The sequence below is a fragment of the Rhinolophus hipposideros genome, assembly GCF_964194185.1.
Source record: "Rhinolophus hipposideros genome assembly, chromosome: 7".
In the NCBI taxonomy this organism is placed as follows: Eukaryota; Metazoa; Chordata; class Mammalia; order Chiroptera; family Rhinolophidae; genus Rhinolophus; species Rhinolophus hipposideros.
In genome coordinates, this window is record NC_138053.1 from 91,889,822 (window position 1) to 91,916,973 (window position 27,152).

The 27,152-nt window shown below is 40.2% G+C and overlaps 1 protein-coding gene across 2 annotated transcripts in view; it reads left to right on the plus strand.

Annotated features, from left to right (window-relative positions):
• The window catches only part of DNAH5 (dynein axonemal heavy chain 5), a 241,550-nt gene that overhangs the window by 25,766 nt on the left and 188,632 nt on the right, over nt 1-27,152 (plus strand). Inside the window, exons 1-2 of one of the 2 annotated variants that reach the window (XM_081054212.1) lie at nt 11,669-11,962; nt 25,685-25,819. In XM_081054212.1, coding sequence (XP_080910338.1) covers nt 11,906-11,962; nt 25,685-25,819 — 192 coding nt within the window. In that variant the 5' untranslated portion in view covers nt 11,669-11,905. Of the gene's footprint in view, nt 1-11,668; nt 11,963-25,684; nt 25,820-27,152 lie in introns of those variants that run through there. The other variant, XM_081054213.1, reaches the window with a different exon arrangement.

The window sequence follows — 27,152 nt, forward strand, 5'->3', positions numbered from 1 at the left end:
ATGCTTATCAATGATTCCTTGTCCGCAACCCTTAGACATCATTCTCACTACTTCTAGCCTCAAAGTAAAAAGATAACAGTAAGAATGAGAACAACAGTGTGAAAAATGACACCTTCAAAAAGGTTAAAAAAAGAGAGGTATTACTTAACAAAAAAAATAATAGTTTTTTTACTGTATACAACATAAGTGATTTAAAAATTGGCCACTTGCTACATATTTAATGAGCACCTATTATGTGTCAGATGCTGTGCTAATCACAATATTCAAAAGCCTTGTTTAAAAAAAATGCTAGCACAAATTGTATTTCTAAAATGTAATCATTATTCAGGATGAAAACTATTAGAATCAAGGAAGGAGCAACAGCATTTCAGAGAAGGAAACCCTGAGATTCAGAAAGGGCTCCTGGAAGAAGGAACATGGGAACAGGTTCTTGACACACGAATAGGACTTGGGCACAGAAGGAGGAAGTGTGTTTCAGACAGATTCTGAAGTATGTTTAGAGGTCAGCATGTAATCCCCATTGACAAGAGTGGATACGGGTGGTATTTTTGCACAAGGAGGTGGTTTGTAGGGGAGGGCAGGACGTAACTTGAAGCTCTTTTCTTTCTTCAGTGTTGCACACTCTTGGCCAAGACCTTTCCTGCCCTGTAGGTCTTCCTTTTTTATATATTTTAGAAGAAAATTTTAATATTTAAATAAGAGTTTTGAACTGATTTTAATGAGATTTAATCTCTACAAAGGCTGACTGGAACTAATTAGGGGAAAATAAACTCTAAATCAACTGCTTACCACTTGAAAAACTTTCTGCAGGACAAACTGTTGTGGCTCAAAAATGTTTGCCATTTAATTAATTTTCTTAAAAAAATAAAATAAAAGAGGGACATGTAATTCCCTAATGAGGATAACAGTTTGGAGAAAAATTGCCTTCAACTATAGCTCTTTTAGTATTACAGCGCACAGTTTCTATTGTATTGCCTCAGTTTCTTTTAGGAAACTGATGTTTTCAGCTCTGTATTTTCAGGGTTAGAAAAACAATAGGTTTTCTGCTATTGATCAACACCAATGAATTAACCCCTTCAATGTTTGTTTTTCTATTCTTTGTTACTATTATGTGATAAGCGATTGAGCCCACCATATTTTCTTCCTCTCATTGTTTGGCAGGGAAACCCCCTCACCAAGCAATGCTCCCTGGGTCTGCCTTCGCCTTGATGTTGATGGTGCGATCCTACTTTGTTTCCAAATGATGCCCAGTATGGCAAGAAAATTGGTGGTGATGTGAAAGAGAATGTGTGAGATTTGATTGGGAATGATTTTCCTTCAGGCTTTAGATAAGAAAGAGGGAGACTGAAGAAGATGGGGAGGTTAAGAGAGATGAGAGGAGGAGGAACCAGTGTAGAAGGTGGGATGGTTCTCACTCAGGAAGTGGCAGTGATGCAAATGCATGTTGGTTTCCTTGGGAGCAGGAAGACTGCACTATCCTCCTTCTAGAATTTTCTGTTAGAGCAGATTCAACTGTTAACCCTTTGCTTTGGGAAAGGGGGAAGAAGAAAGTGGAAAAGCAAAGAGAAAGTATTTTCTCCTTGTCTGCTCTAGTTCACTTTCAGAACACTTACCTCAGGAACATTTTTCTTCATTTTCTTCTATTGTGAAAAGAAAACAGTATAGACTTTTTTCGCTTTTTATTTTTTCCCTTTAATTTTTAGGTGTCGTATTGCTCCGACTTTAAGTGATTGAGACTAATTAAAAAAACTGAGCTTAATGAAAAGTTCCTTTTTTTTAAAAACCTTATTGCATATTAAGGGTATATTTCACACGCAGTGACTCATGATGGTGGCAGCCTGGATTCCTATGTACCTTGATAGGGTCTTATAATTCAGTACTTTATTGTTGACTAATTGTAGTTTTATCTCCTGTCCTAGATTATAACCTCTTTATATCTTATACTTGAATAATATTGTGTTGAATCTGTCAGAGAAGCTCAATAAATATAATGGTGGTTGTTTGGGAGAGATTAATGACTTATACTAAAACATTTTCTTAAAACCTTAAGAACTTCCTAAATCACACCTAAAATATGGAATTAATTTTCTTACCACCGAGGAAAGGAATTATATCACTGGCTTTTATCCTAAGGGTCTTTTTTTGCTATCTTTGTTTCCTATTAAACAGGAAACTTCCTGCATTTTGGATGATATCATATTTAAAGTTAAAGTTAAAACCATCCAAAGACAGTAATTGTTTAGATTAATTTCATGTCAAATACTAAATCAACAGGCAAGGGCTACATTTTCAAACTCCTTGCCTTATCCTGGCTTTTCTGTTTTTCATATCTAGGCGCATTTATGTTCCCAATGCAGAATTTACTTCAATCAATGAAAGTTGATTTATGTAATTAATGATACCTTTTCATTTGGATGTTTGAATCTAGCTGGGGCTTACCTTTGAATACAAGGCTCAATGTTAACTGTTTTTAGTGGCAGTTAATAATGATGGAAAATCAGGAACCTGGCAATTCATTAAGGAGCAGGAACTAGATATTTCATTATAAAGCAATTGTAAAATGTACTTACGACAGGAAGTGTTATGTATATGTTAATGTTAATTGGGTGTCTTTTTGTCCTTTGAGTGTCTTCCTGACTTTTCAGTCAGGAAAGTTGTGATGCCAGTTTTGGTAAGAAGGTAAGCATTGTCTGGGTGGTGAACACACAATGGGATTTATAGATGATGTATTACAGAATTGTACACCTGAAATCTATGTAATTTCACTAACAATTGTCACCCCAATAAATTAAAAAAAAAAAGTTAAGCATTGAAAGTGATCCTTAAGGAAGCTTTGAAAGAACATTTGGTTTGCATAGCATTTGTATAATGTAGTTTTGTTAGGAATGAAACAAATGTATTCTTTATAGATGTGGTAATGGAGTTTATGTTTGCTCTCTGAAATGATTTTACATTTTTTGCTGTTGAAAGAAACAGCAGTGTTTGAGATCTGCTTTGTGAAATCTATAGGTGGTCGTGACATTTATCACAAGTTATGTTATGGTCTTTAAGAAAGGTGAAATATAGAAAACACCAACAGGTAAATAAATTGAGCTATTTTTGTCTTCCTTGGCAACATAAGTTTTGCTTTGTTGGTAGCAGAGTAACTCATTGTGACTGTAGGTAGTTTGGGGTTTAAAGACCTGATTAACTCCTGGATGAGGTTATAAATGGGACTGTACTTCATTCATTTAATGAGCAGGGCTAAGACCCAGAAACACAGATGTGACACAGACACATCCATCCCTGACCTGTAGGAGTCTGCAGTGCTATTATTGGTCGGGGTTAAAGGTCACCAAACGCAAGGCCTCCCCTTGAACTCTGGTCTTCTGCCAGCTCTTCTGTTTCTGAGGTGATCAAACAATTTTTGGTTCTGGCTGGAAACATCTTCCTTTGATGTCTCCCCAAGTCTACTCTTAAGCTTTTCAAAGAGAGACAAAACATTCTTACCAGAAATTATTGCTTGGTTTCAGATACGTGGATTTTCTGTATCTGCTCACATTCTTGTGATCAAAAGTTGTTTTGCCTCACAAATCAATGCATTTCATTTTACTGCCAGACCCCTTGGCATGAGTGTGAGTGCTAACTAACCATTGGTGTTTATCAGTATGTCTTGGTTATTTTCATGAGTTTGTAGATATGATAAAAATAATAACAAATGGGGGTTTGCAAAGTTAAGCTATCATAAGTTGGGAAGTTTCTCTATCATGGTGGTTGATTGACGTGCTTCTGATGGGGTAACGTTAGAGACCCTATTCTCTTGAGTAAATTAACTAATAATTCCTAACATTATACAGAATGGCATTTGGTTCACTCTCCTCTTTAGATATTTAAAGAAAGGAATAAGAGTTTGAGCTTACCATTTCATGGTATTTTAGCACAAGAGAAAACAAAAGAGGAAATAAATGCAGGGATAAGTGAGAATTTTGACATTTGCTGGTGAACCTAACTTTCTGCTTTTTTTTCCCTTTTAAGCAAAAACAAGCATAACTGTCATAACAGCAGATAACCCTCAAAATGATCCCCTGGGGAGACCTGGGCCCCTGATCCTCATTTCCGAAGTTGTAGTTGTAGCGCAGGCTTGTATGTGTCTGTTGGGGAGTCAGCAGGGGGCAGGTGATGTGGGCTGAGGGCTTTCTCAGCATAACTCACTGCTTTTTGCTGTCTTCAGTACCAGAGACCAGATCTTGGCATGGGCAATGATTTATACAGGAAGATAGATTTTTTTCCTAAATAAGAAATGGATAAATGAAACCAGAACCAAAAAAGAAGGAATATGAGTTGGAGTTTGTGTTGCTTTATATTTGGAAAAATGATCATGCCTTGGTGCCTTAAAATGCCCACATGTAAAGTAGAATAGTAGCAACTAAGAGGAAACACAAAGGGAAAGATCATTTGCATCTGCTGCTTTCACAAAGTGATTAATCAGGGGCCTCTTCACATGTTCAGTTAATACTGATCATATATTTGTTTGGACCTTGAATTTCTGAAAGAACAGGTAATTAAGACATAAAGTCATCATCCCCAAGCTGTTGATTATCCTTTAGATTATAACTACAAACATAATTCTGATTAAAGAAGTGTTATTTTTCTCAGTTGCCATGTTTCCCTGAAAATAAGACCTAGCTGGACCATCAGCTCTATTGCATTTTTCAAAGCAAAAATTACTATAAGACCCGGTATTATGTTATGTTATGTTATGTTATGTTATGTTATGTTATGTTATGTTATGTTATGTTATATACCTGGTCTCATATTATATTAAAATAAAACCGGGTCTTATATTAAGTTTTGCTCCAAAAGACGCATTAGAGCTGATTGTCTGGCTAGGTCTTATTTTCAGGGAAACATGGTGTGTGTGATGTAAAGTTAAAATTTTGGTTCTAAATAAGGAGCAACTAGGATAACTAAGCTAGACCACATGCTCTGTAAGGGTTCAGCATGAAAAATTATAACCGTGCTCAGCAGCCGACCCAAAAGCAGGATGCTCGGAGGACTTACTATCATGAATTCTTTGATTTGCATCTACAATTTGATTTCCTTATCTTCATTCAGAGCCCCTGAGCTTTGTGTTTAGGTTTGGGAAGAGAATCTTATGAAGCTCTATAGCTTCATACATAAAGAACATATCCTGGCCCAGGAGACATCATTTCTTCAAGATGTGGGTATCCAGAATGGAAAAATATTCCTGCGTGGAAAACAACATTATGAAGGATGTCACAGAGATGCAGTGTTAAGTGGTCAATCTCATTTTAGATGATTCCAGTGCAACCATATTTTTCCAGTGTCTCGTATGCCATGTTGTAAGTTTGTCCATGGAGAATTCATGTTAAGATAATGCAATTACTGTCAGCACGTGTTGGCCTTGGGAGCTAAGTGGCAAAGGTCACTTACTTAGGCCATGCATTTTGTCCAGAGTTGGAAGGCACCTGCGAGGTCACCTGGGCACCTACCTCTTGTAGTTCATGGGGAAAATGGAGCCAGGGTGGCTGGTGGTTTATCAAAGTCACATCACAACCAGTATATGTGAGTCAGGGTCAGAAGTGTGGCTTCCCAACCAAAAAGCCAGGACAGTGTGGAAGTGTCCCCAGGGAGAGGACAAGAAGAGATGCCAGAAGGATGTTCCTGAGATCTTTTTTCCTTTGATATACCCCTCTCCCAGTGCCAAGCATTCCTCATTCTTACACTTTCCACTTGAAAGACACCGTGCAATAAGCTGTGGAATGTGCGTTTGGCATGGAGTATCCTCGTTCTCCAATTTAACACCTGCTGAACTTGGATGTTCTGTTTAGTGTATGACTTACTCTAAGTTCATCAACTTTCTTCATCCTCCTCTGGATTTCTCCTGCCTTTCCTCCTTTCTCTCTTTTGAATTTTGACAGATGAGTTTCCAGAAAACTTATGTGTCATTTTTAGCTTGTGCTGCCCAATTTTAATGCATGGAAATGGTGGCAAAACCAGCAATGCATACCACTTCTTTTGAAGTTTTTAAAATCATTTTTTTTTTGAGGGGAAGCAGCTCAAATGACTATTGAATCAGTATATTCTTTTTATTCTGAGGTGTTTTGCTATTATGAATTTTTTTTATTATGATAGAATAAAGAAAAAGGTAATGGATGTTTTTGGTCTTGTATATACTAACCTTCACGTCAAGATGAAAAGACCAGTAGGAAAAGTAAAGAATGAGAGTTTTACTTACATTTCTTTAGTCATCTACTTTGCAAAATGTACTTTCTTTAGAGTACCACATTCCTGTTTGAGTTATCATGAGATTACACTTTAGACAAGCTTGACAAAATGGAATCATCTTTGACAACTGTACTCTCTTCCATTGTCAAGCTCCATCAATCTGTTCCTTCCCTTTCTTCTTCAAACTAGGATTTGCCATCTAGGAGTAGCTTATGGGTAACAAAACGTCGGATGGGACAAAAGGATTTACTTCTTTATTTAGCTTATTTGTTTGATGGGTTGGGTGGGCCCTGCTTCCACCCCTCTGTCAAATCCTTTATTTTCTCAAGCTGAGAATGCTGACTTCAGTGTCTCTCCACTCCAGTCCTTCATACTTACAAGGATCAGCATAATTTTCCTAAATATGGCTTTCATCAATTTATTATCTCTTCCTGCTGTCTTGTAAGGTCCAGCTACCTAAGGCAGACACCCACAGTTCAGCTTCCACATACCTTTCAGAGATTAATCATCATAGTACATCACAACTGCAGCACAAGACAGACTGTCTTTTGAATTCCAGCCTCCATGCTTTGCTCATGATATCTGCCCCATGTTATGCTCTACCTTTTCCTGTTTGAATCTTACCCTCCTTCAAGGTTTAACTTGAACCTTACCTTCTCTAAGAAGTTCTCTTTGATCATTAGCTATCTTAAAACTGTATTTCATCTGATCTAAGCCATCATCAGATAAAAGACACATTACTGTTTCCAACACCAAGACAGAAAAACAGCTGCCAATTAAACTAGGATGCATTGCTTTCTTTGAATTTTATTTTAATTGGAAAAGCTCTTTTAGACCCACTTAAACATAGAGTTAAAAAAAATATAACCCTTGTGCATCCATATGAATAGGGTAAGAAATTTCTAAAACTTCCTCACATTCAGGGTCTGATTCTTCTGGAATTTTCTTTCAATTCACTGTTACCCATTCTATAAATTGTGATGCTGGTGTTTTCCTGATCTTCCCAGAAGGTGTCAGTGGAAGATTTTCAGAAGACAACTACTGTGTTTCCCTGAAAATAAGACCTAGCTGGACAGTCAGCTCTAATGCGTCTTTTGGAGCAAAAATTAATATAAGACCCAGTCTTATTTTACTATTTTTTGCTCCAAAGTAAAGCTTATAGTAAAATAAGACTGGGTCTCATAATAATATGATATGATATGATATGACATAATTAATATAATATAATATAATTAATATAATATATAATATAATATGTAATACCGGGTCTTATATTAATTATTGCTCGAAAAGACGCGTTAGAGCTGATTGTCCGGCTAGGTCTTATTTTCGGGGAAACACGGTAGGACACACATTCCGTCCTCAAATGGACCTTCAATGGCTTGTTGACCTATCAAGGTGCTACAGTGGCCCTGTCATGCCACCTGGGATGACAGCTGAGTCTGCACAAACTCTGGCAATGAAAACTATGTCATGATTGTTGCCGACCAACAGCAGCTATAAGGGCATGTGGAATATCAGATTCACCCAATTTCAATATGGTAAAAACAAAAAAGAATGTGCAACTCAGAATGGATGAAACAGGATTTCTTTCTCACCCTGCTGAACTTACTTGTCATATGCTGTCCCTCTCCCACCCCATGTCACTGTTTACATGGCCATTAAATGGATGAATGCCTTTGGTTCTGCTGGGCCTCAGTAAGACATTCTTAGAGATGGAAATCTATGAAGGCTGTACAGATGGTAACTGGTAAGCCTTGGGTTCACCCTTTCCCTTGGAACATACTCAGAAATCTAGAGCAAACTTTCCAAGCAGCTCTAGACTAGACTCTGTGGGTTACGTTAAGTGACTTTGAAATTTGTCCCTTACATTTTTTTAAAAAAGATTTTAGTGGGGAAGGGGAACAGGATTTTATTAAAGAATAGTGTGTACTTCCAGGACTTTTCTAAGTCAAGTTGTTGTCCTTTGAATCTTAGATGTAAAGGGCGTAGCTCAGCTCCAGGTCCAGTTGCCGTTGTTAGTTTCAGGGGGCCTAGCCCACCATCCCTTGCAGGAGTCGAAGAGTCAAACTGGCAACCTTGTGGTTGAGAGCCCACACTCCAACCAACTGAGCCATCTGGCCACCTGGGAGCTGAGCGGCAGCTCATTAATTTCATTTTAGTTGAGAAGGGCGCAGCTCGCTGGCCCATATGGGAATTGAACCAGCAGCCCCTGTTGCCCAGAGCTCATACTCCAACCAACTGAACCTCCCGTCCGCATTTTATGTTGTCACTAGCTGTAGTCAGAACATTTTTGCAACTAAAAGAAGGTAGTTGTATTTTTCATTTATTAGGTGCCTGTGAGGTTCCAGGAATTCAATATAGATTTAAATCATCACAAATGTTAGTGGGTTTATTTCTAACTTAGGAAACAAGAGCTCTCACATCACACAGCTAGAAGAGGACGGAGGTGGGATCTAAATCCAGGTCTGTCTGACCCCAACGCTTGTCCTTTTCTATGGCGCCACGTGGCATAGTTTGTACATACAGGGCTGCAAAGCCGAAACTAGGTGACTCTCCATAGTTTAGGGGTAAGTTGAGGAAATTTTACACTTTGGAATATAAGCAAAAAATGGCAATAATTCAGAACACATATTCAAGTGAAGCCTGCATCCTATTTATTTTTTCTACAGCACTTTCCACAATTTGTAATTGTATTTTATTAATAATTATGTATTTATTTATTTTTTATCTATTTAATATCTTCCTTCAGTGAAGGAATGACGGTTTTTCTTTGATTCTGAGATGGACATTTTTCACATTTTAACATCTGCGAATTCAGAATACATTTTAAAATGGACATTATATTTAAGTTTCATTGGCAGTATTTTATTTTTTTCGCTTTGAGTGCTACAAAAATAATGCATTTTTAATCTTTAATGAATTTATTGGGCTGACATTGCTTAGTAAAATTATACAGATTTCAAGTCTGCATTTCTATAATATATCATCTATATATTGCTTTGTGTGTTCACCCAGAGTCAGTTCTCTGTATCTTATAATTCATTTTTTAATGTTTGATTAAGTGTGTATTTTAATTAGCTGCTCTGTGTTTAGTATGTAATACTGTGCCTGGCCCCATAAAAGGAACTCAGAAACATTTGTTGAATGAATGAATGAATGAATTAATGAAAGTGGAACTTTAAACTTTGCTTGAAGGTACGTGGATTTCTGGATGAAGTCTCCTGTCTACAGAATGCTCATTGTCCACTCTTGTTTTCTCGCTATAGCTGACCTAAGATTTGTGTATGGTCACTACCGTGTTTCCCTGAAAATAAGACCTAACTGGAAAATAAGACATAGCATGATTTTTCAGGATGCTCATAATACAAAATAAGCCCTAATGCGTTTTTTGGAGCAAAAATTAATATAAGACCCAGTCTTATTTTCAGGGAAATGTGGTAGGGCTTATTTTATATTACGAGCACCCTGAAAAATCGTGCTGGGGCTTATTTTCTGATTCTATCTTATTTTCGGGGAAACACGGTATTCTCGGCCTGGAAGGGCACACTGTCCAATAGGTAGGGCTGGAGAGCTCCTTGCTTAAGAGTTCCTAAAGGACGAGTCTCATCAGCTGAAGCTGGTGCTTGATGGAAACTATTGCTGGGAAATCCCTCCTGAGTTTCCCACTGAACAATGTTTGATAACTCTTCTCCAGTGACCAGAAATCAGTTTTATTTCAGGTAGGCATTTAGGGGGCAGGTGGTCAGATGAGGGTGTAGGCTTGTTGGTGCTGTTTAACCAGCATTCTCAGGGAGCCTCCTTCAGGTCTGGGACCCTCAAGGGGATCCTTTAAGACACCTACTGCCTATACTTAGCCATGGAGGGTTGACATTCGGCCACAGCGGTTGGAAGACTTTGCAGTTTACTGGGAAGCCTCGAGAGAGCCACGGTTACACCTGCCAAACACCAAGTGAATGCTATCAGCCATCTGTGGAAATCTTCCCAGAAAGCAGCTCTCCCCAAGAGATAAATGCTGTCAATGGGCTGCTGATGAAATGAGGATGGTGCTTCAAATGCCATCAGGGAAGCACCTGATTTAAATGTAACTAATGAAAGATAGACAGTGATATAATGAATTGGAACCTCTGTCCTGAGATCGTGTGTTGACAGAAGATTTTGGGGACTGATACTGAGATGCTGAGCAAGGGTGATGAGAAAATTCTGCGATTTGCTGGTGACCTTTCAACACTACATAGGAGAATGACTTCTAGCATCAATACCTGTCTTCATTTATAATCAGGACAGAAAACAGCTGCTTACCCATACCCAGAGGCTGACTTAAATATCCCAAAAACAAAATCTAACTTCCTGTGCTCTAGTTCTTTGCTTACCAAGTAACACAGCAGGCCGTTGGATAACTTTGTGTTATAACATTGATGAGATGCCATAGGTATTTAACTCTTGTTTACATCAATGAGCCTAGGGTAAAATTGGTCTTGTTATATGTTGTTTTGCTTAAAGTTACAGAACCTACTGATGATATTAAGTGAGGAGTTACTGTAGTCAGGTCTAAACATTGTGTTTTTGTGACCCCTGCATATGAAGGTTGTGTCCTAATGTTGGCTGTTGATCAGAGGAATCTCCCAAGTTCAGATACCAAATTAGCAGTGGGTGTCAGTACGAAATTAGCAGCCCAGCTTTCAAGTCAGCCTCTAGTGAGGTTGATGAGCAGGATTTTGGCAGTATGAGCTCCCTACTTCCTGATTATCTTTGGATGAACTCATTGGATTTGAGTTCCTGAACCTTGAATTCTAAGGACTAAATCCTGGATTGAACAACCCAACCTTAAATGTCCTGCCTTTAATTCATCTTGATGAGAGAAATCATACATAGCTAGAGCTCTCAAATCACATTGGCTGTGATTTCCTGTCACGTCTTCACAGTAAGGATAATCAAGATGTTTAGTCACACAGAATAAATTACCTTGGTTTATTTGTATGTGCAACTGTGTGAGCACTAGTAATTTATGGACATCATTTGCTATTTGCATATGAAATAGGCTTCTTGTTCTTCATGGGGAGAAAATGGCTCCTCTGGGTCACAATTAGCCGATCTGACAATTAGTCACAATTAGTCACAACGCTGGCAGTTAATCGTGCACACAAAGTTGTTTAGACAAAGTAAGACTGAATTTCTTGAGCAATTTATTCAGAGCTGTGGCTTCTCTGCATTCTCTTTTGATACGGTTTGAAGTTTCTCACTGTTCAAAGAAATCAGTCAACTATCTCTATTGACTCCAAGCTCATTGTTGGGCAGTGTATAGAATTAAATGGATGTCAGAACAAGTTGTGTCGCAACTGAGTGGTTCAAATGCTTTGATAGGTTGATAAACATGATTATGAGGCATGTTTAAACTGTACAGCATATAAACAGTATTACCCTAACAACACAAAGCTTTGGAATGGGAGAGTCTCCACGGGAGAGACTCTAGAAGGAACAGTTGAATGGCCTAGATGAACTTTTAATTTTTATTTGTTGTATCTGGTGAACAGTGTATGCAAATTAGCAATGTAAAAGAGAACTTCAGGTCCTCCAGAGGACTTTTCATTTGCAAGCCTGTTGGATGCTGAGTAGGTCTCCCAGGAGTTAGAAGATCATTCTGGAAGAGTCCAGAAACTGAGCAGATTGTGGCGGAATGTTTAGGATTGGTAGGAGACAGCTCTGGAAGCAGAGTGTCACCCGTGTTTTAACGGTAAGAAGCTGTTGCCTATAAGCTTGCATGTGTGTCTTAGATTATCATCTCTCACACCTTTGTGGAAAACTACCTTTAAAAAGTGCAAAGTTATGTACTGATGAAATTGTGGGAAACATTTTTGTCTACTAATTTTTGGATAATGCATAAGGCAACATGTTGATATTTCAAATAAAAAAAAGGGTTTGCATCCTTAGGTTTTTCTGCACATGGCCACCTAACCTATAACTAGTTGTAGAAATACACACTGCATCTTTTGGGGTGATGCTTGTCTGAGGGAAAACACATTCTGGGTGCTTTCCAGTCTTTGAGATCTGTAAGCTTTTGTTGGTGATGGGAGATCATTAAAGGCAGATTCTGTGCTGCGAGTTTTCTAGAGTCTATGAATACCCCACTTGGAAATGAGGAAATGCACAGGCCGGGAGATGCAAGGATGGACGTTTGGAATCACATTGAAGCTTCTCTAGCACAGGGTCAGTCAGCAGTTTTATTATGCAGGTATAGAGAGGGATTTGGAACCCTCTTCCACTGCCAATTACCTAATGTCAGAAGAAAATGGAAATTTCCCTGGGCTTCAGTTTTCAACATTAACCCCTGCTTCCTCAGGGCCTAATCACTGTATTTTTTATGCATCCCCAACTGTCCAGATGATTCCGTCTAGCCTAGCAGCCTACTCTTTCACCGCAAAACAGAAATGCTGTCTCTGCACTTTTTAAATACTGTGACACCAGCCACCCTCCACTACCCTGAGCTCCATGGTTCTGATGCTTCCCAAAGTCAGTGTCTTCCAGCCAAGCTCCTAAACGCTGTTGCTTGCAGGCACTTACTCATTTGTGTTTTTTTTAAATTAAAGTATAGTAGGTATACAATATTAATTTCAGGTAAAAACTATAATGGGATACCACCTCACTCTGGTCAGAATGTCCGTTATCAATAAATCAATAAACAACAAGTGCTGGAGAGGATGTGGAAGAAAGGGAATCCTTGTGCACTGTTGGTGAGACTGCAAGTGGGTGCAGCCACTGTGGGGAAACAGTATGGAGGTTCCTCAGAGAATTGAAAATGGAACTACCTTATGACCCAGCAATTCCATTCCTGGGTATTTATCCAAAGAAATCCAAAACACTAATTCAAAAAAATATATGCACCCTATATTTATTGCAGCCCTATTTGCAATAGCCAAGGTATGTGAACAACAGAAATGCCCATCCATAGACGATTGGATAAAGAAACTGTGGTACATTTATACAATGGATTATTACTCAGCCATAAAAAAGAATGAAATCTTACCATTTGCAACAACATGGATGGACTTAGACGATATTATGCTAAGTGGAATAAGCCAGACAGAGAAAGGCAAATACCATATGATCTCATATGTGGAATCTAAAGAACAGAATAAATGAACAAACTAAACAGAAATAGACTCAGAGACATAGAGAAAAAACTGATGGTTGCTAGATGGGAGGGGGAGGGGATGGGGGAGAAGGTGAAGAGATTAGGAAGTACAAATTAATAGTCGCAATATAATCACAGGGATATGAAATACAGTATGGGGAATATAATCAATAATGTTGTAAAGATTATGTAAGTCAGATGGGTACTAGACTTATCAGGGGTATCACTTCATAGATTGTATAGATGCCTGACCATGTGCTACACACCTGAAGCTGAAGGAGAATAATATTGAATGTCAACTATAATTAAATATATATACACACACACACATATATGAGTGTATATATATTACATGTGTTATATATATAGTCACGGGATGTAAAGTACAGCATAGGAAATATAGTCAATGGTATTGTAACAGCTATATACGATGTCAGAGGGGTAGTAGACTTGGGGGGGGGTTTATCACTTTGTGAGGGATGTAAACGTCTAAGTAGTACATTGCTTTGTACACCTGAAACTAATAAAAACTTAGTTCCAGGTGTACAACATAGTAATTTGACCTTTGTATATCTCATGATGTACTCACCATACTAAGCCCAGGAACCATCTGCCACCCTGCAGAGTCATCACACTATGAGTGACTATATACCTCTTCACCTTTTCCACCCTCCACTCTCCTTCCTTCTGGCAACCATCAGTTTGTTCTTTGTTTCTATGAGTCTGTTTTTGTTTGTTTTGATTTTTAAAAAAATTCCACATATAAATGAAATCATGCAGTGTTGTCTTTCTCTTATTTCACTTAGCATAATACTCTCTAGGGACATCCATGTTGTTACAAATGGCAGGATTTCATTCTTTTTTATTGCTTAGTAATATTCCATTGTGTATGCCACCTCTTCTTTATTCATTCATCTATCGGTGGATACCTAGAGTGCTTCCAGGTATTGGCTATTGTAAATAATGAACATAGGGGTGCACATATCTTTTTGAATCAGTTCTTTGGATTTCTTTGGGTAAATACCCAGGACTGGAATTGCTGAGTCATATGATTACTCTATTTTTAGTATTTTGAGGAACCTCCATGCTGTTTTCCACAGCAACTATACCAATTGTAGAGCCACCAACACTGCACGAGATTTCCCTTTTCCCTACAACCTCTCCAACACTTGTTATTACTTGTCTTGTTGATAATAGCCATCTGATAGGTGTGAGGTGGTATCTCATTGTGGTTTTCATTTGCATTTCCCTAATAGCTAGTGAAGTTGAGCATCTTTTTGTGTTTCCATTGGCAATCTGTATGTATTTTTTGGAGAGATGTCTCTTCAGGTCCTCTGCCCATTTTTTGGATTGGATTGTTTATTTTTCTGTCTTTTGTGAAGCCTTCCTGACACTTTGAAGAGGTGACGGCTCCCTTCCCTGTGCCCTCTCGGCATCTCACTTTTGTGTCTGCTAGAGTCCTCGTCAGATCTCTGTAGTGAAGTGACGTTTGTCCCTGTGTCTCTTTACCTCACTAGCTTGTGAGTTCCTGCAGGACAACGATGTTGTTCTCTAAATTTTTAAGTAGTCTCCCCTTAACACAGAACCTGGTACTAATACTTCTTCATTTATGCCTGTGCAATTAATTGAATGAATTAAACTTTTGATATACCTAAAAATTTTCCTGTACTTTACGACCAAGTCTAAAATATTAAAAATCAATGATAAAATTATGAGTATAATTAATGAATTCATTTCTTCCTTGGTGCAAGCTACCTTTCTGGGAAACTGTTAAGTTTTTTTTGAGGTTTCATTTATATATTTAGGATGCCTTTCTGTTCACTGCACCGAAGTATGATATTCACAGAATTACTTTAATGTTTCAGTATATTATGTAAATAATGACTGCATATTCTATTTAATGCACTGATATGACAAAGTATTAAATTATAACGTGGTGACCTAAAATGATCAATGACAAAGATTCCAAAACTACTTAACTTAAAAACTATAAATCTCTCTATATTTAACCTTGGTCTGGAACTCTTACTGTAATGATGCTATATTATAATTAGGTTATTATAATAAAATAATTGACTTTATCCAGAATATACATGCAAATAACAACCAAATGTGCCATAAGCCCTGTGGGTTTAGAAAAGTCAAGCCATATATCCCTTTTGTTTTGTAATACACACAGATGCTTTTCGATGAAAAAACTTGAACTTATTTTGTGTATATTTACTGACTTATTTGCAGAAATGTGTCCCAGATATGATGTCTGCCTGCTTTCTGCTTTTCTCATAGATGAAGAATGTGTAGTACCAACTTACAGGTGTACAATGGACATGAACTCCACACTTACAGATTCTATTTTTCTTTCCTCCCCTAACATGAAACTGAAATATGTAATTTTGCTCATTGACTCTGTTGACTTTGAGGGGGGCAAAAAGGGAAAGATTTACGACAGTCGTCTTGACTTACATTCATCCCATTGCAAGTTGGCTTTAAAATGGAGGCGAGTTGGCTCCCTGTTGCACAGACGTGTATGGTCATGCTTTGCACTCTATGTTTTGAAGCGAGGGCGTGTTTGTCATCAGATTTCAGATTGCTAGGTTTCTCTAAACAGTGACTCTCCCCTGTGGGGGAGAGAGAGGGCTGCTCCTCTGGGGAGCCACAATTCCTTCCCCTGCTCAGAAACTCTGCAGGGGGGCGGCCATTGTTCCTTGGGCGGCACAGGAGGAGCCAAGACAGAAAAGAACCTTTGCTCTCAGATATCTTTTGCAAGCTGGAAGGATGTCAGTTTTGCTATTCTCTGGCAAAATAGCCAAACCGGTTTCAGCATCGTCTGTTAATCAGGCCCAGATGTGTTTGGTCCAGTGAACACATTTCACATACACGAGGTCAAAAGAGTTTCCTTGGAGTGTCAGGAAGCTCGAGGGTGTAGTTGGGGAGTGGGGAGTAGACACGTACAAAATACAGAAGGCGTTGACTTGTGTAAATTTGAAGTGTTGCCTAAGTGAGTACCCTTGATCCTGAATGAGTCAAAGCCCAAGATGCCCATATGGCAATCACACCATTGTCAGACCCTGGGAGAATGTGCCTCTAAGTGTAAAATTCACCCATTCCACAAACAGCTGCCGAGTGCCTGTTTGGGGCCAGGCGCTGTGATCTATGACATGGTGGGGAAGAACACTTCCGGAGCTTGTGGAGGTTGGAGTTCAAAGTTGTTTTTCCTACCAAGGTTTGCACAACTCCATTAATGAGGAAAAAGAAAAAAAGAGGGACCAAAAATTTATGTCCTTGGACTTTCTTAAGTTCCTCCCTTAAGTGAGAACCTGGCAGTACTAACCAGTGATGAACAATTTGTACAGTGATTTTCTCCGGAGCAGTGTTCTCAGGCTGGGTTGCACATTGGAATTGCCAGAGGAGCTTTTGAGAAATAGCACTGCCATGGCCCCATTCTGGACAAGGGAAGTCAGGATTTCTTGGGAGTGGGAGCCGCAGACATCAGGCCTTTAAAGCACACAAGAGGTTCTAATGAGCAGCCAGCTTTAAGCACTGGTTTATTGTGATGGATGAGGGAAGTTTGGAAATTTCACCCTTGTGTCATATATAATGTGAATGGTGATGCATATATTTTTTAGCATGTGGGTGAAATTGAATTACATGGTCCCTGCTGCCAAAGGGGGCTCTTGGAATTCTGTAAGAATCTAGTAAAATATGATTTTAGAGTAAAACCACTGTGGGGTTGGAGGGAAGATAGAATATATGGCCCCGTGAAGATCCACTGTCTCGAGCAGGTCTAGGAACTTGGTGTGCAGAAAACAAACTCTAGGTTAAAATTTGGATGATGGAATGTTGGGGGCAGAGGTGGTTGTGGTGATGGGCCTACCCCTACAGGAAATTTTGGGTCGGCTTGGGTGAAAAATCCACATGTAGTAAAAGGTAGAGAGGGGATCTTTATTTGCTTGGAAAGAATGACAGGTAAGGGAGTTAGTAAATGGGGGTGACTTAGGGGCCCTGGAAACTACAGCAAAAATAGACAAGATCCCAGAGCTTACTCTTTAGGACACCAGGAAACTGACAGGACCTTCTCCGCTTAAGTGCTCTTTCTTTGCAATGGAGAGGAAGTGCGGCTCTTGTGACAGAAGGGAGGGCTTCACTGTAGCACCTGCTGTGAGTGGATTAGCCAGTCTGGAGTGTCTTTCCGTTCCAGAAACCACTTTGCTGAAGTGCTCTTGAGGTGGGAAGGAGGTACAGTGCTTCTTTTGCAGCTGTGGCCCTTCACCTGGAGACATGAAATGAAACGGGAGGAAGCAAAGGCAAGATGGAAACAGCACAGTTGGGAGCAGAGAGTTGCTAAATTGTGGTCTCCCAGCCAATGAAAGACCAGGTTCGGAGGGTCCAGGAAGCATCACAAAGAAGCCTCTCCCAGTGAGGAAACAGGCCCTGTGGGTTGAAAGGAAAATGCTGGGAGACAAAGAGGGATGTTTGTCTTTGTTGGAAGACAAGGAAATTGGGTTAACTTTGTAGATATGGTTCTAAATGCCCATGAGTAGAACTGCTGTTCTTCTCGGTTTCCATAACTCAGCACATTTAAATGGGAGTAAGCTATGCGAGGTCAACTGTATGTGCTGTGATTTGAGAGAGAGAGTTATCCTCCGTACCAATGGTAGAATTCTGTGCAGTGGTTTACCCTGGAGTTAGAACGCCGTGGAAGACCTAGGAGCTTACTGACTGAATTCAGAGACTGCCATCATAGACTCACAGTGAGCTGAATAAATTGTGCCAGCCTTTGATTACCTGAGTGACTTGTAGATGAGTCATTTGGTTAATTTACCACTGCTTAGCTATCAATGGAGGCTCTACTACGTACTGTTCTGCGGACTGGAGATACTGCAAAAGTCCAAATAGGAAACCTCACTTCTATGGGGCTGATACTCTTATAGGAATGGTGAAATTCAGTTGACATGTATTTTGCTGCTCAGGTGATAAGCAGGATCAGATTTATATATAAGGGATAAGCAGGATCAGATTATAAAGCTCCTAGGTCCTATATAAGCTCCTAGGTCCTATATAAGCTCCTAGGTCATATATATATGGGGCTAATATATATATATATATGTATATATGTATATGTATATATATATATTAGATAGGTGAGCTAAACCAGCCCTTTGGGTATTCTCCTTAAAAAAAAAGAAAAAAATACATATTGTGCTGCTAATCAGGCCTTTCAGCTCGGCATACACTTTGAGTAATTTTCCCTTCTGCTCCTGGATGTGCCCTGATTCATCCATAGTTGGGGAAAATGGAACAGAGGAGCCAACTGGCCTAAGATGAGCAAACCTACGTCCTTGGGCTTGTTAGCACTAGGTTCCTCAGGTGATGAATTCTCTGGGGACTTGAGATTGATACTGGTATTGAGAGCCAAAGCGAAATCAGTCCCAGAAGTTTTTAGTGTGGTCACCTAAGAGAAAGCGTTTCAACTGCAACTCACAGACTCCACATTATTTACAGTTATCTCCAGTGGGGATTTTAATCTGTATTCTCCTCTCTTCCACTATGTTTCTTACATGCTATGTGCATACATTTATAGGAAAGAACAAAACACCCGAATCAAACAAATAGAAATATATTTATTCAAAAATATGCCACAGACCGTCATTAAAACAGATCTTTTCCCCCTTTTCAGATTCAGACCTGCAACAAGGCTAATTATGTCAACCTAGAAAAACTTTTCTTTTTTTTTAAACAAAGAACTATTTTTTGCCTGCAGAACCTGTTCCTGGACCTACACGCTTCACTGTGCAAAGGCATCGTATGTGGGCCTGGCGTGTACAGGATAACATAGTGTACAGGATAACAGGATAACAGTGAGTTGTTCAGTGGAAGTGGCAAGGAGTGGGAGAAGCATGGAGGCTAGCCTACTGGCTGCCCCATCAGGGAACCCACATTCTATGCACTTTTAGGTGTTGACAGTGGGGTGGGGGAGGGGTTACCATTTGCTGAGACACAGGAGTGCAGTGGGAGAGCTGGACACAGGGCATGCCAGCTGGGCAACAGTCCATCCTGGCACTAAAATGTCACCAGTGTAATTCAGAAAATGGTGCTAGTTAACTCCAGTTTCCACCCACAACTCCTTCTGTAAGGCATGCAATGTATATGGGTTCTCCCCACTGTGTGCCCTCCATAACTCTTGAGTGGATTTAAAGAAGAAATGTTTATGGAATAATTTGAATGGGTGCAAGATTCTTAGCTGTCTGGGACACCTCATGTCCAGGCTTGGCCCTGCACACACATCAGAGCTTGGTTTCTAATTCTGCCCCTTGGAAAAATTGTTAATGGTTGATAGTTTCGATTTCCTTGTGTGGCGATAATAATGTCTGCTTCCTAGGGCTTTTGTGACCATGCGACCTAAGTACAGTCAGCAAATGATGATTAGCACATTCATAGCTAACATTACAAACAGGACAAACGGAGCAAAATGTCCTCTGATGCCCTCCTGAAGGTTGGGGAAAGGGTGTCCCTGCTCAGCCGGAAAGGGGCTCCTGGACCTGAAGGCTCCATCCTCCGTCCACTGTTGGCTGCCTGAGTTGTCAGTGGGGAGAGCCTGGGTCCTCATGAGGCAACTGCCACGTGGGCCCAGCTTTCTAAGGACGGAAGGAGCTTAAACATATGTGCAATTAAAAAAATAATCATTAAAATGCTTTGTTTTACCTGAAGTTTGATGTCCAGGGTGAAAGCCTTGGCCTTGCCATTTTAATTCAAGTGCTGGTTGACTTAGTGTTATTATCTCAAGATTGCACCCAATTTAATCTTCACAGATACCTTTAAAGTTTGGACTTTTCTCTCCATTTTACCCATGAGGGTGAGGTCTTTCATGTAGTGGGGGGTTATCAACCTTGAGCCAAAGTGAAATGTGTGTGGTTCATACACAGTTTACGGACACAAACATGTGGAGTTGGGTTTGGGTTCTCTAGTTAAAGAGAAGAAAAAAATGGGTGGATGGGTTTGGCATAAGAAGAAGTCACAGAGTTTTATTGTGAAAGAGCATGGCAGTGGGTCTTTGTTGGGATTCATGCATTAAAATCTCAAGTTCTCTGGTCTGTGTTGACTTTTGAACCAATGAGAAATGGCTCCAGGGTTAGAGAAGGAATGGAGCTTAGCTGTCACCTGGTCAATTGGTCACCTGGTCAATGGAGCAAAGCTGTCACTTTGATTTTAGAGTTGTGGAAACTGAAGCCTGGGGAGGTTAAATGGCAGATGCCAGGGATTGCAATTAGTGGCAGAGCTGGCACTGGAACCTGTGACCCCACTCTGACACCCAGGCTTGTTTGTCTACATGAAATTGTCTCACCTTTGGAGCAGCATCTATTTCATGTGAGAGAGTACATTAGTCATTTTTACATTCCAAGGTGGTAGTAATTAATACACCTTGTCACCAGATTGCAGAAGCATTTTAATCATATGTTCCAGATTTCCTTGGACATCAGATAGGTTGCTGGCCATCTTCCCCACCCCCATCAGTTGTGCTTGTTCATGCAATGCAAAACAATTTGAATGTGACTCTTAAAAAACACAAATTCCATAGTTTGCCTCTCTCCTTCTTAATCCCACCCCGCACGCTCTCTGTAAGTGTCCTAGACGTTTCAAAGGCCAGCAGGACAAGCCACCACTAGACAGCTAGTCATCTGACAAGTGTTGCTGCAGTTCCCTAGCAGCCACAAAGCTGCAGCTTTAAGTTCATGGACTGACAATGCACTGGTCTGATTACTGAATATTTGCTTGACATTATTGACTTTTTTGTGGTAGTAAAAAAAACCCAACAAAGTCCCTCCTGGTACCAAGATACCTTAGGATAAGTCAGTGAAAGTTGAGATTGAGCATCATTGTGGTGTTTCATCGGCACTGGGGTTTTACTTCATTCTACTTCTCATTAGCAGACAGAATAATCAGTGTATGTGACAACATACTTAATGCCTAACATGCTTTTTAATATAGCTCTGAAAACATTTACTTTAAAAAGCACATTGATAATTTGCTTTGTAGTCATAAACTGCCTTGGAGGTTTTTTTCCTCTGTGATATTTAAGTAAAAATAGAATAATTAGTGTTCTATTTTAGGGATCAACATCTCCTTTACTCTGTTAGAACATATATATATATATTATATATTATATATAATATATATGTGTGTGTATATATATATATATATATATATATATATATATTATATGTTCTAGCGGAGTAAAGGAGATACATATATATCTCCTTTGGAATCTTACAAAGTGTTGCCATGGCAGAATCTTATTTCAGTTTCTATGTTCTTTGGAAACCTTCAGTTGTGTCACACCCTGACCCCTTTGGCTCTCCACTTCTTTTATTGCTTTTTGGCTGCCCAGCATTTGCCATCTTGTTTTTCGTTGCTTATTCCTGGCTCTTCCAGTTGCCCACTGTGTTCTTAAGCTTTTGAAGACATTTAGTACAAACTCAGAGAGATCACTCGGAGGAAAGCATTTTATTCCTCCCTGCCAGGAACATAGAAAATAGTCAAAACAACAGGACATCTTTCTGGTTTTAGCCATATTTGAAAAAGATTTAAATTTATTTCTATTTGACCGTTATAGAATGTATATTTTGTGTAAGGACTTGTGTTAGTTTCTTTTTGGAGAAATGGTAAGAAAATAGGTATATTGTTTAGTTTTTTTTTTTTAACTTTAACCCCTCACCCCTACCCCCAACTTCTTTTAATGTAGTTCTTTCAGACGCAGAAAAATGAATGTAAATTGCATAGGTCTAGCGATGAACTTTCAATCACTCTGAAATCCCCAATTTTTCACTATTTACTTTTTCTAAAGTTTTTTTGTATCTTAAATAGTTTTTAATTGATTCTAAATTCCCCTAAATCTACTAGTGCTACACCTCTTTCCTTTATAGAGGAGTTTCTAGAAAGATTAGTGTCTATCCAGTAGCTTTATATTTCTCTTTCCCCAATCATCCTTTTTTCAGGTCTACAATCCATTTGCTTTCTATCCAACCAATGAAATGATTCTAACAAGGGTTACTGTGTCATCTCCTGCTGCATAACAAACCACATCAGGACTCCATGGCCCCAAGCAGCAACACTTGTCTGTTATTCGTCCTGATTCTGTGCTTGACTGGGTTCTGCTGGACTGTTCTTCTATTTCACATGGCATTGGTTGGGTTGTGGTCAGCTTCACGCTTGATTAGGCGTGGAATGTCCATGACAGCTTGAAAGTTCTGCTGGGGTGTCAGCTAGGAGGTCGACTGGGACTGTTGGCTGGATGCCTTATGTCGTGTGGGGGACCCTGCTCACTGCGCCATTAGTTCTGCAGGGTGGCCTGCAGGGTCTCAGCTCCCGCTCCCCACTCAAGAACATAGGATATGGTGAGGCCAAAAAGGAACACCCATCGAGCCATAGGTAGGGGAGTCATACTGCTATATTTTCACTGGCGGCTGGGTTGGAGACACAGGAAACAGGAGCCACACTGTTCGCAACCCTCACTGCTCCACTTGCAGGCTCAGCCACCATCTTCTTGCTAGCCCCCATTTTTCTGCTAGCGTAGCCACGGCAGTTATATTATTGGCCAATGGCTCACTGGTCACAGCTGATGGCCAACTAGCCACAGCTGATGGCCATCCAATCACAGTTTATGGCTATTTACTACCTGAGCCAGCACTTTTCTATGTGAGGCCGAGAGCCTGGAAACTGCTCTTTGGGGCTCTGTCCCCACACCTTGGTTGTTTCTCTGTGTGTTTTCCCCATGTGGGTTTGCCTTCTCACAGCACGGTGGCTGGGTTCCCAGGGAGCATTCCCAAGTGCAAAGGCAGAAGCCTAAGGTCTCCTAAGAACCAGTCTAGGAAGTTTTACAGTTCTCCCCTTAATCTTTTGGTGAAAACTGGTCACAAAGCAAGCCAAATTCAAGAGGAGAGAAATAGAGTCTCTCTCTCTCTAGATTAGCGGCATGGTCATATTACAGAAGAGTGGTGGGATGCTGTAGGTGTCTTGTAAACACAATGACGAGGGCTATCCTAACTGACCCAACCAACCGTTTAGAGCATTAGCACTACTGGCCACTCTCCGTGGTTTATCGGTGGTGCTGCCTCCTGCTTTCCTTTCTATCTTTCTTCCCATTCCTCCTCAGCCTTCTCCCTTTGTTCCTCTTTCCCTCCTTGCTCCTGGCATATTGGTGTTCCCCAGAGCTCTTTACCTTGTTTTTTCACTGTCCATGACTTTCATAGAAAGTCCTATCTGCACTCACGGTTTACACTGATTTATTCACTCATTTTACTAATATTTATTGAATAACTACTATGCCCATACCATTTCCTGGATTAAAGGGCTGATATCAAAATTGGGCAGTTTATTCACTCATTTTACTAATATTTATTCACTCATTTTACTAATATTTATTGAATAACTACTATGCCCATACCATTTCCTGGATTAAAGGGCTGATATCAAAATTGGGCAGGTTCTGCACTTCCCCCCCCCCCAGAAAATGACATTTATAGTATACACTGTCTATGTATGTCTATCATGATTATTTTATTTCACTGGTCCTCAGTGGGGGGTGATTTTGTCATGCAGGGGACGTTTGGCAATGTCTGGAGACCTTTTTCATTCTTACAGTTTGGTGGTGGGGAGCTACCGGCATCTCGAAGGCATAGAACAAGAATGCTGCTAAACACCCTGCGGTGCACAGGGCCACGCCTCACAACAGGGATGGTCTGGTCCATAACCTCAGTTGTGCTGGGCCGAGAACCTCTATCTCTGTATCTGCGATGCAATTTCTCCTTGAGCTCTGGCTCCACAGTCCCAACGGCCTGTCGTAGGCCCTGGAAATGCCACCTCCTGACTGAGTCAGGTAGTCATCTCCCTGACTGCCCTTCCTGCTTCCAGGCTTGCATTACTCTAGTCTACTTTCCACACTGCTGTCAGATTACCTGACTTTATGATGCCGTTTGGGCAGCTAAACGTCTCTCCTGATTTGAACTCATCACTGATCCTCTGGACCTCTGACAACATTTAAACCTTCTAATGTGGCCCATGAGATGTTTTATGATCTGACGTCTTTCTCATTTCCCATCATGTCTTTCCAGTCCTTTTTAGTGTGGCCATCCTGGCGGCCTTCTGGTTTCCAGAATGTGCTATGTATTCTTATGCCTCTTGGCCTTTGCATAGGCAGAGATGCCTCTGTCACCCTTTAGCTCTAGGCTCTAGTCACCTCTTCCTGACAGTTTTCCTGTACCCCTCCTCCGCCCCAGGCTAGAGTAAGGGATCCTCCAAAGACCCATACATGTCCCGGCATAAATCTGATGGCCCCCTAACAACCGTAACACCATCCTGTCACATTTTTGCTCACAGCCGGCCAACCAGGCTGTGAGCTTTTTTGAAGTCACTGGGTAGTGTTTGCTGCTATTGTGCTGGGACACACTGGGGGTTTAATAACTGTTTGTTGACCAGATGAAGAAATCCAGAGGGCCCACCTTTCCTCTTCCTAGTGGATGCTACTAGCTGGCATTAAAAGAAATGTACTTAATTTAATAAGTTGGAAGCTGAATGTTCACCAATGACGAAATGGTTCAATAAATTATGGTCCATCCATATTACTGAATGTTTTGCAACTATTACACAGATTTGAATAGGCTGTATTAAACTAGAAAGAAGCCTGTGATGCATTTTTAAGGGAAAAATGCATGAAAAATTTTATAGTATAATGTAGAGATGTGTGTATACGTTTGCATATGTTTGTATGAGCATAGGGCATGTGGAAAGATAGGCCTCAAACTGCTAACATTGGTTATATTGAACATGCTTTATTATTGTAGTTGATAATCAGTTTAAAAGTGATCAGTGGTATTCAGAAATTCATTTCAAGATGATATGAATCTGTAGACAAACAATAAACACAGGAGATAGTGTAGAAGAATATTTCTTTAATGGCTTAGGGAATGTTTACAAAAATGGGGATCTTTTTGTGTGTGTGTGTGTTGAATGCTTATATATACATAGAAATAAGTCTGTAAAGATTTAGAACAAAATGTTAACAGCAATAATTTCTGGATGGCAGATTATTTTTATTTCGTTTGGCTTATCTCTCGTATGCATTTCCAAACAATGAGCCCATGTTATTTTCATAATAGAAATAACATTATTTCTAAAAATAGAACACAGTCTATAAAATCAGGTACCATGAAGCTGCCTGTTAGCTGCATACCCGAGACTTGAAAAAAGAACAATAGCATGAAATGATTACAAAATAAATTTATTGGAGACTAGCAGTTGCCACATAACGTTTTTGTTCCTTTCTTGTAGCAAAGGCTGAAGGAAGAAAAGGAAGCCAGGCGGGCGCGTTTGGACGGTAGGCATGACTACTTATTTGCAATTGTAGCTTCCTGCCTGGACCTGAACAAAACTTCAGTGGAGGATGCCATTCTTGAAGGGAATCAGGTGCGATGCATTTGCGATCTCACGGACTTGCTATGGGGGGCACAGAGGGTCAACTGACACTGTCATTGGAGATCCCATGCTGGGCCTTCGAGGAGGGGGCCTGTTTTAACATGCACAGGACTCCAGTCTGATTCTGTACAGGTGGTGGCAGAATGAGCTTGGGGTTCTCCAGCTCTTTATGTCGAATGGGGGTACTTATCTTTGTCATTTCCACAATTCTGATGGCGATGTACACTGCAGGGGTCAGGCATCTACCCTGTCCCTGAAGTGCTCTCCCTAATAAGACATGTGACCATCTGACACCCTACCAAATCTTTACAACATTATTGACTATATTCCCCAAACTGTCTTTCGTATCCCTGTGTCAGTCTTGTGGTTACCAATTTGTGCTTTCTAATCGCCTCACCTACTCCCTCATCCCAACTCCCCTCCTGTCTAGCAACCCTCAGCTTTTCCTCTATATCTCTGAGACTGTTTCTGATTAGTTTCCTCATTTATTCTATTCTTTAGATTCCACATATAAGTGAGACCATATGGTATTTGTCTTTCTCCATCTGACTTATTTCACTTAGCATATATCCTATAGGTCCATCCATGTTGTTGCAAATGGTAAGATTTCATTCTTCTTTATGGCTGCGTAATACTCCATTGTATAAATATACCACAGTTTCTTAATCCAGTCATCTACCAATGGGCATTTCGGTTGTTTCTATGTCTTGGCTGTTGATAATGCTTTTCAATGGTAGGATTGTAAATGTTCAACAACCAACACTTTGGGCAAGAGGGTGGAGGGAAGCACTAGTTTGAGTGTTTGCTGATTTCTGTTGAGTAAATACTCCCACCATGACTGATTCCAGACTACCAGTGTGATGTTACTAAAGGGTAAGTTGAGAGGAGTCATGATCAATTGGCTGTCATGAGTCAGTATGAGCCGGCTCCAGCTGGCTTTGTTCCTTTTTGCTGTGTCACTCTGGTAGGGTTAATAGGAGTCAGTGAGACAGTTAAGGGTGGATAATACTAATATGTTTAAACTACAGGATGAATCAATTGGGCTTGAGAAAATGTCCCTTTCCTCCTCTTCGTCCCCCTCATCACAGCAAGAGGTTATTGAATATTTACCATGTGTCCATCTCTGTTATAAGTGATGGTTGTCATGCAGGGTGTCATGCAGGGTCTCTGGTCCTCCTCCCCACATAAGAATGCAGGACATGGCGAGGCCAAAAGGAACACCCACGGAGCCATAGGTAGGGGAGTCATGCCACTATAGTCTCGCTGGCGGCTGGGTTGGAGACACAGGAATCAGAAGCCACACTATCCACAACCTGCCGTCTGC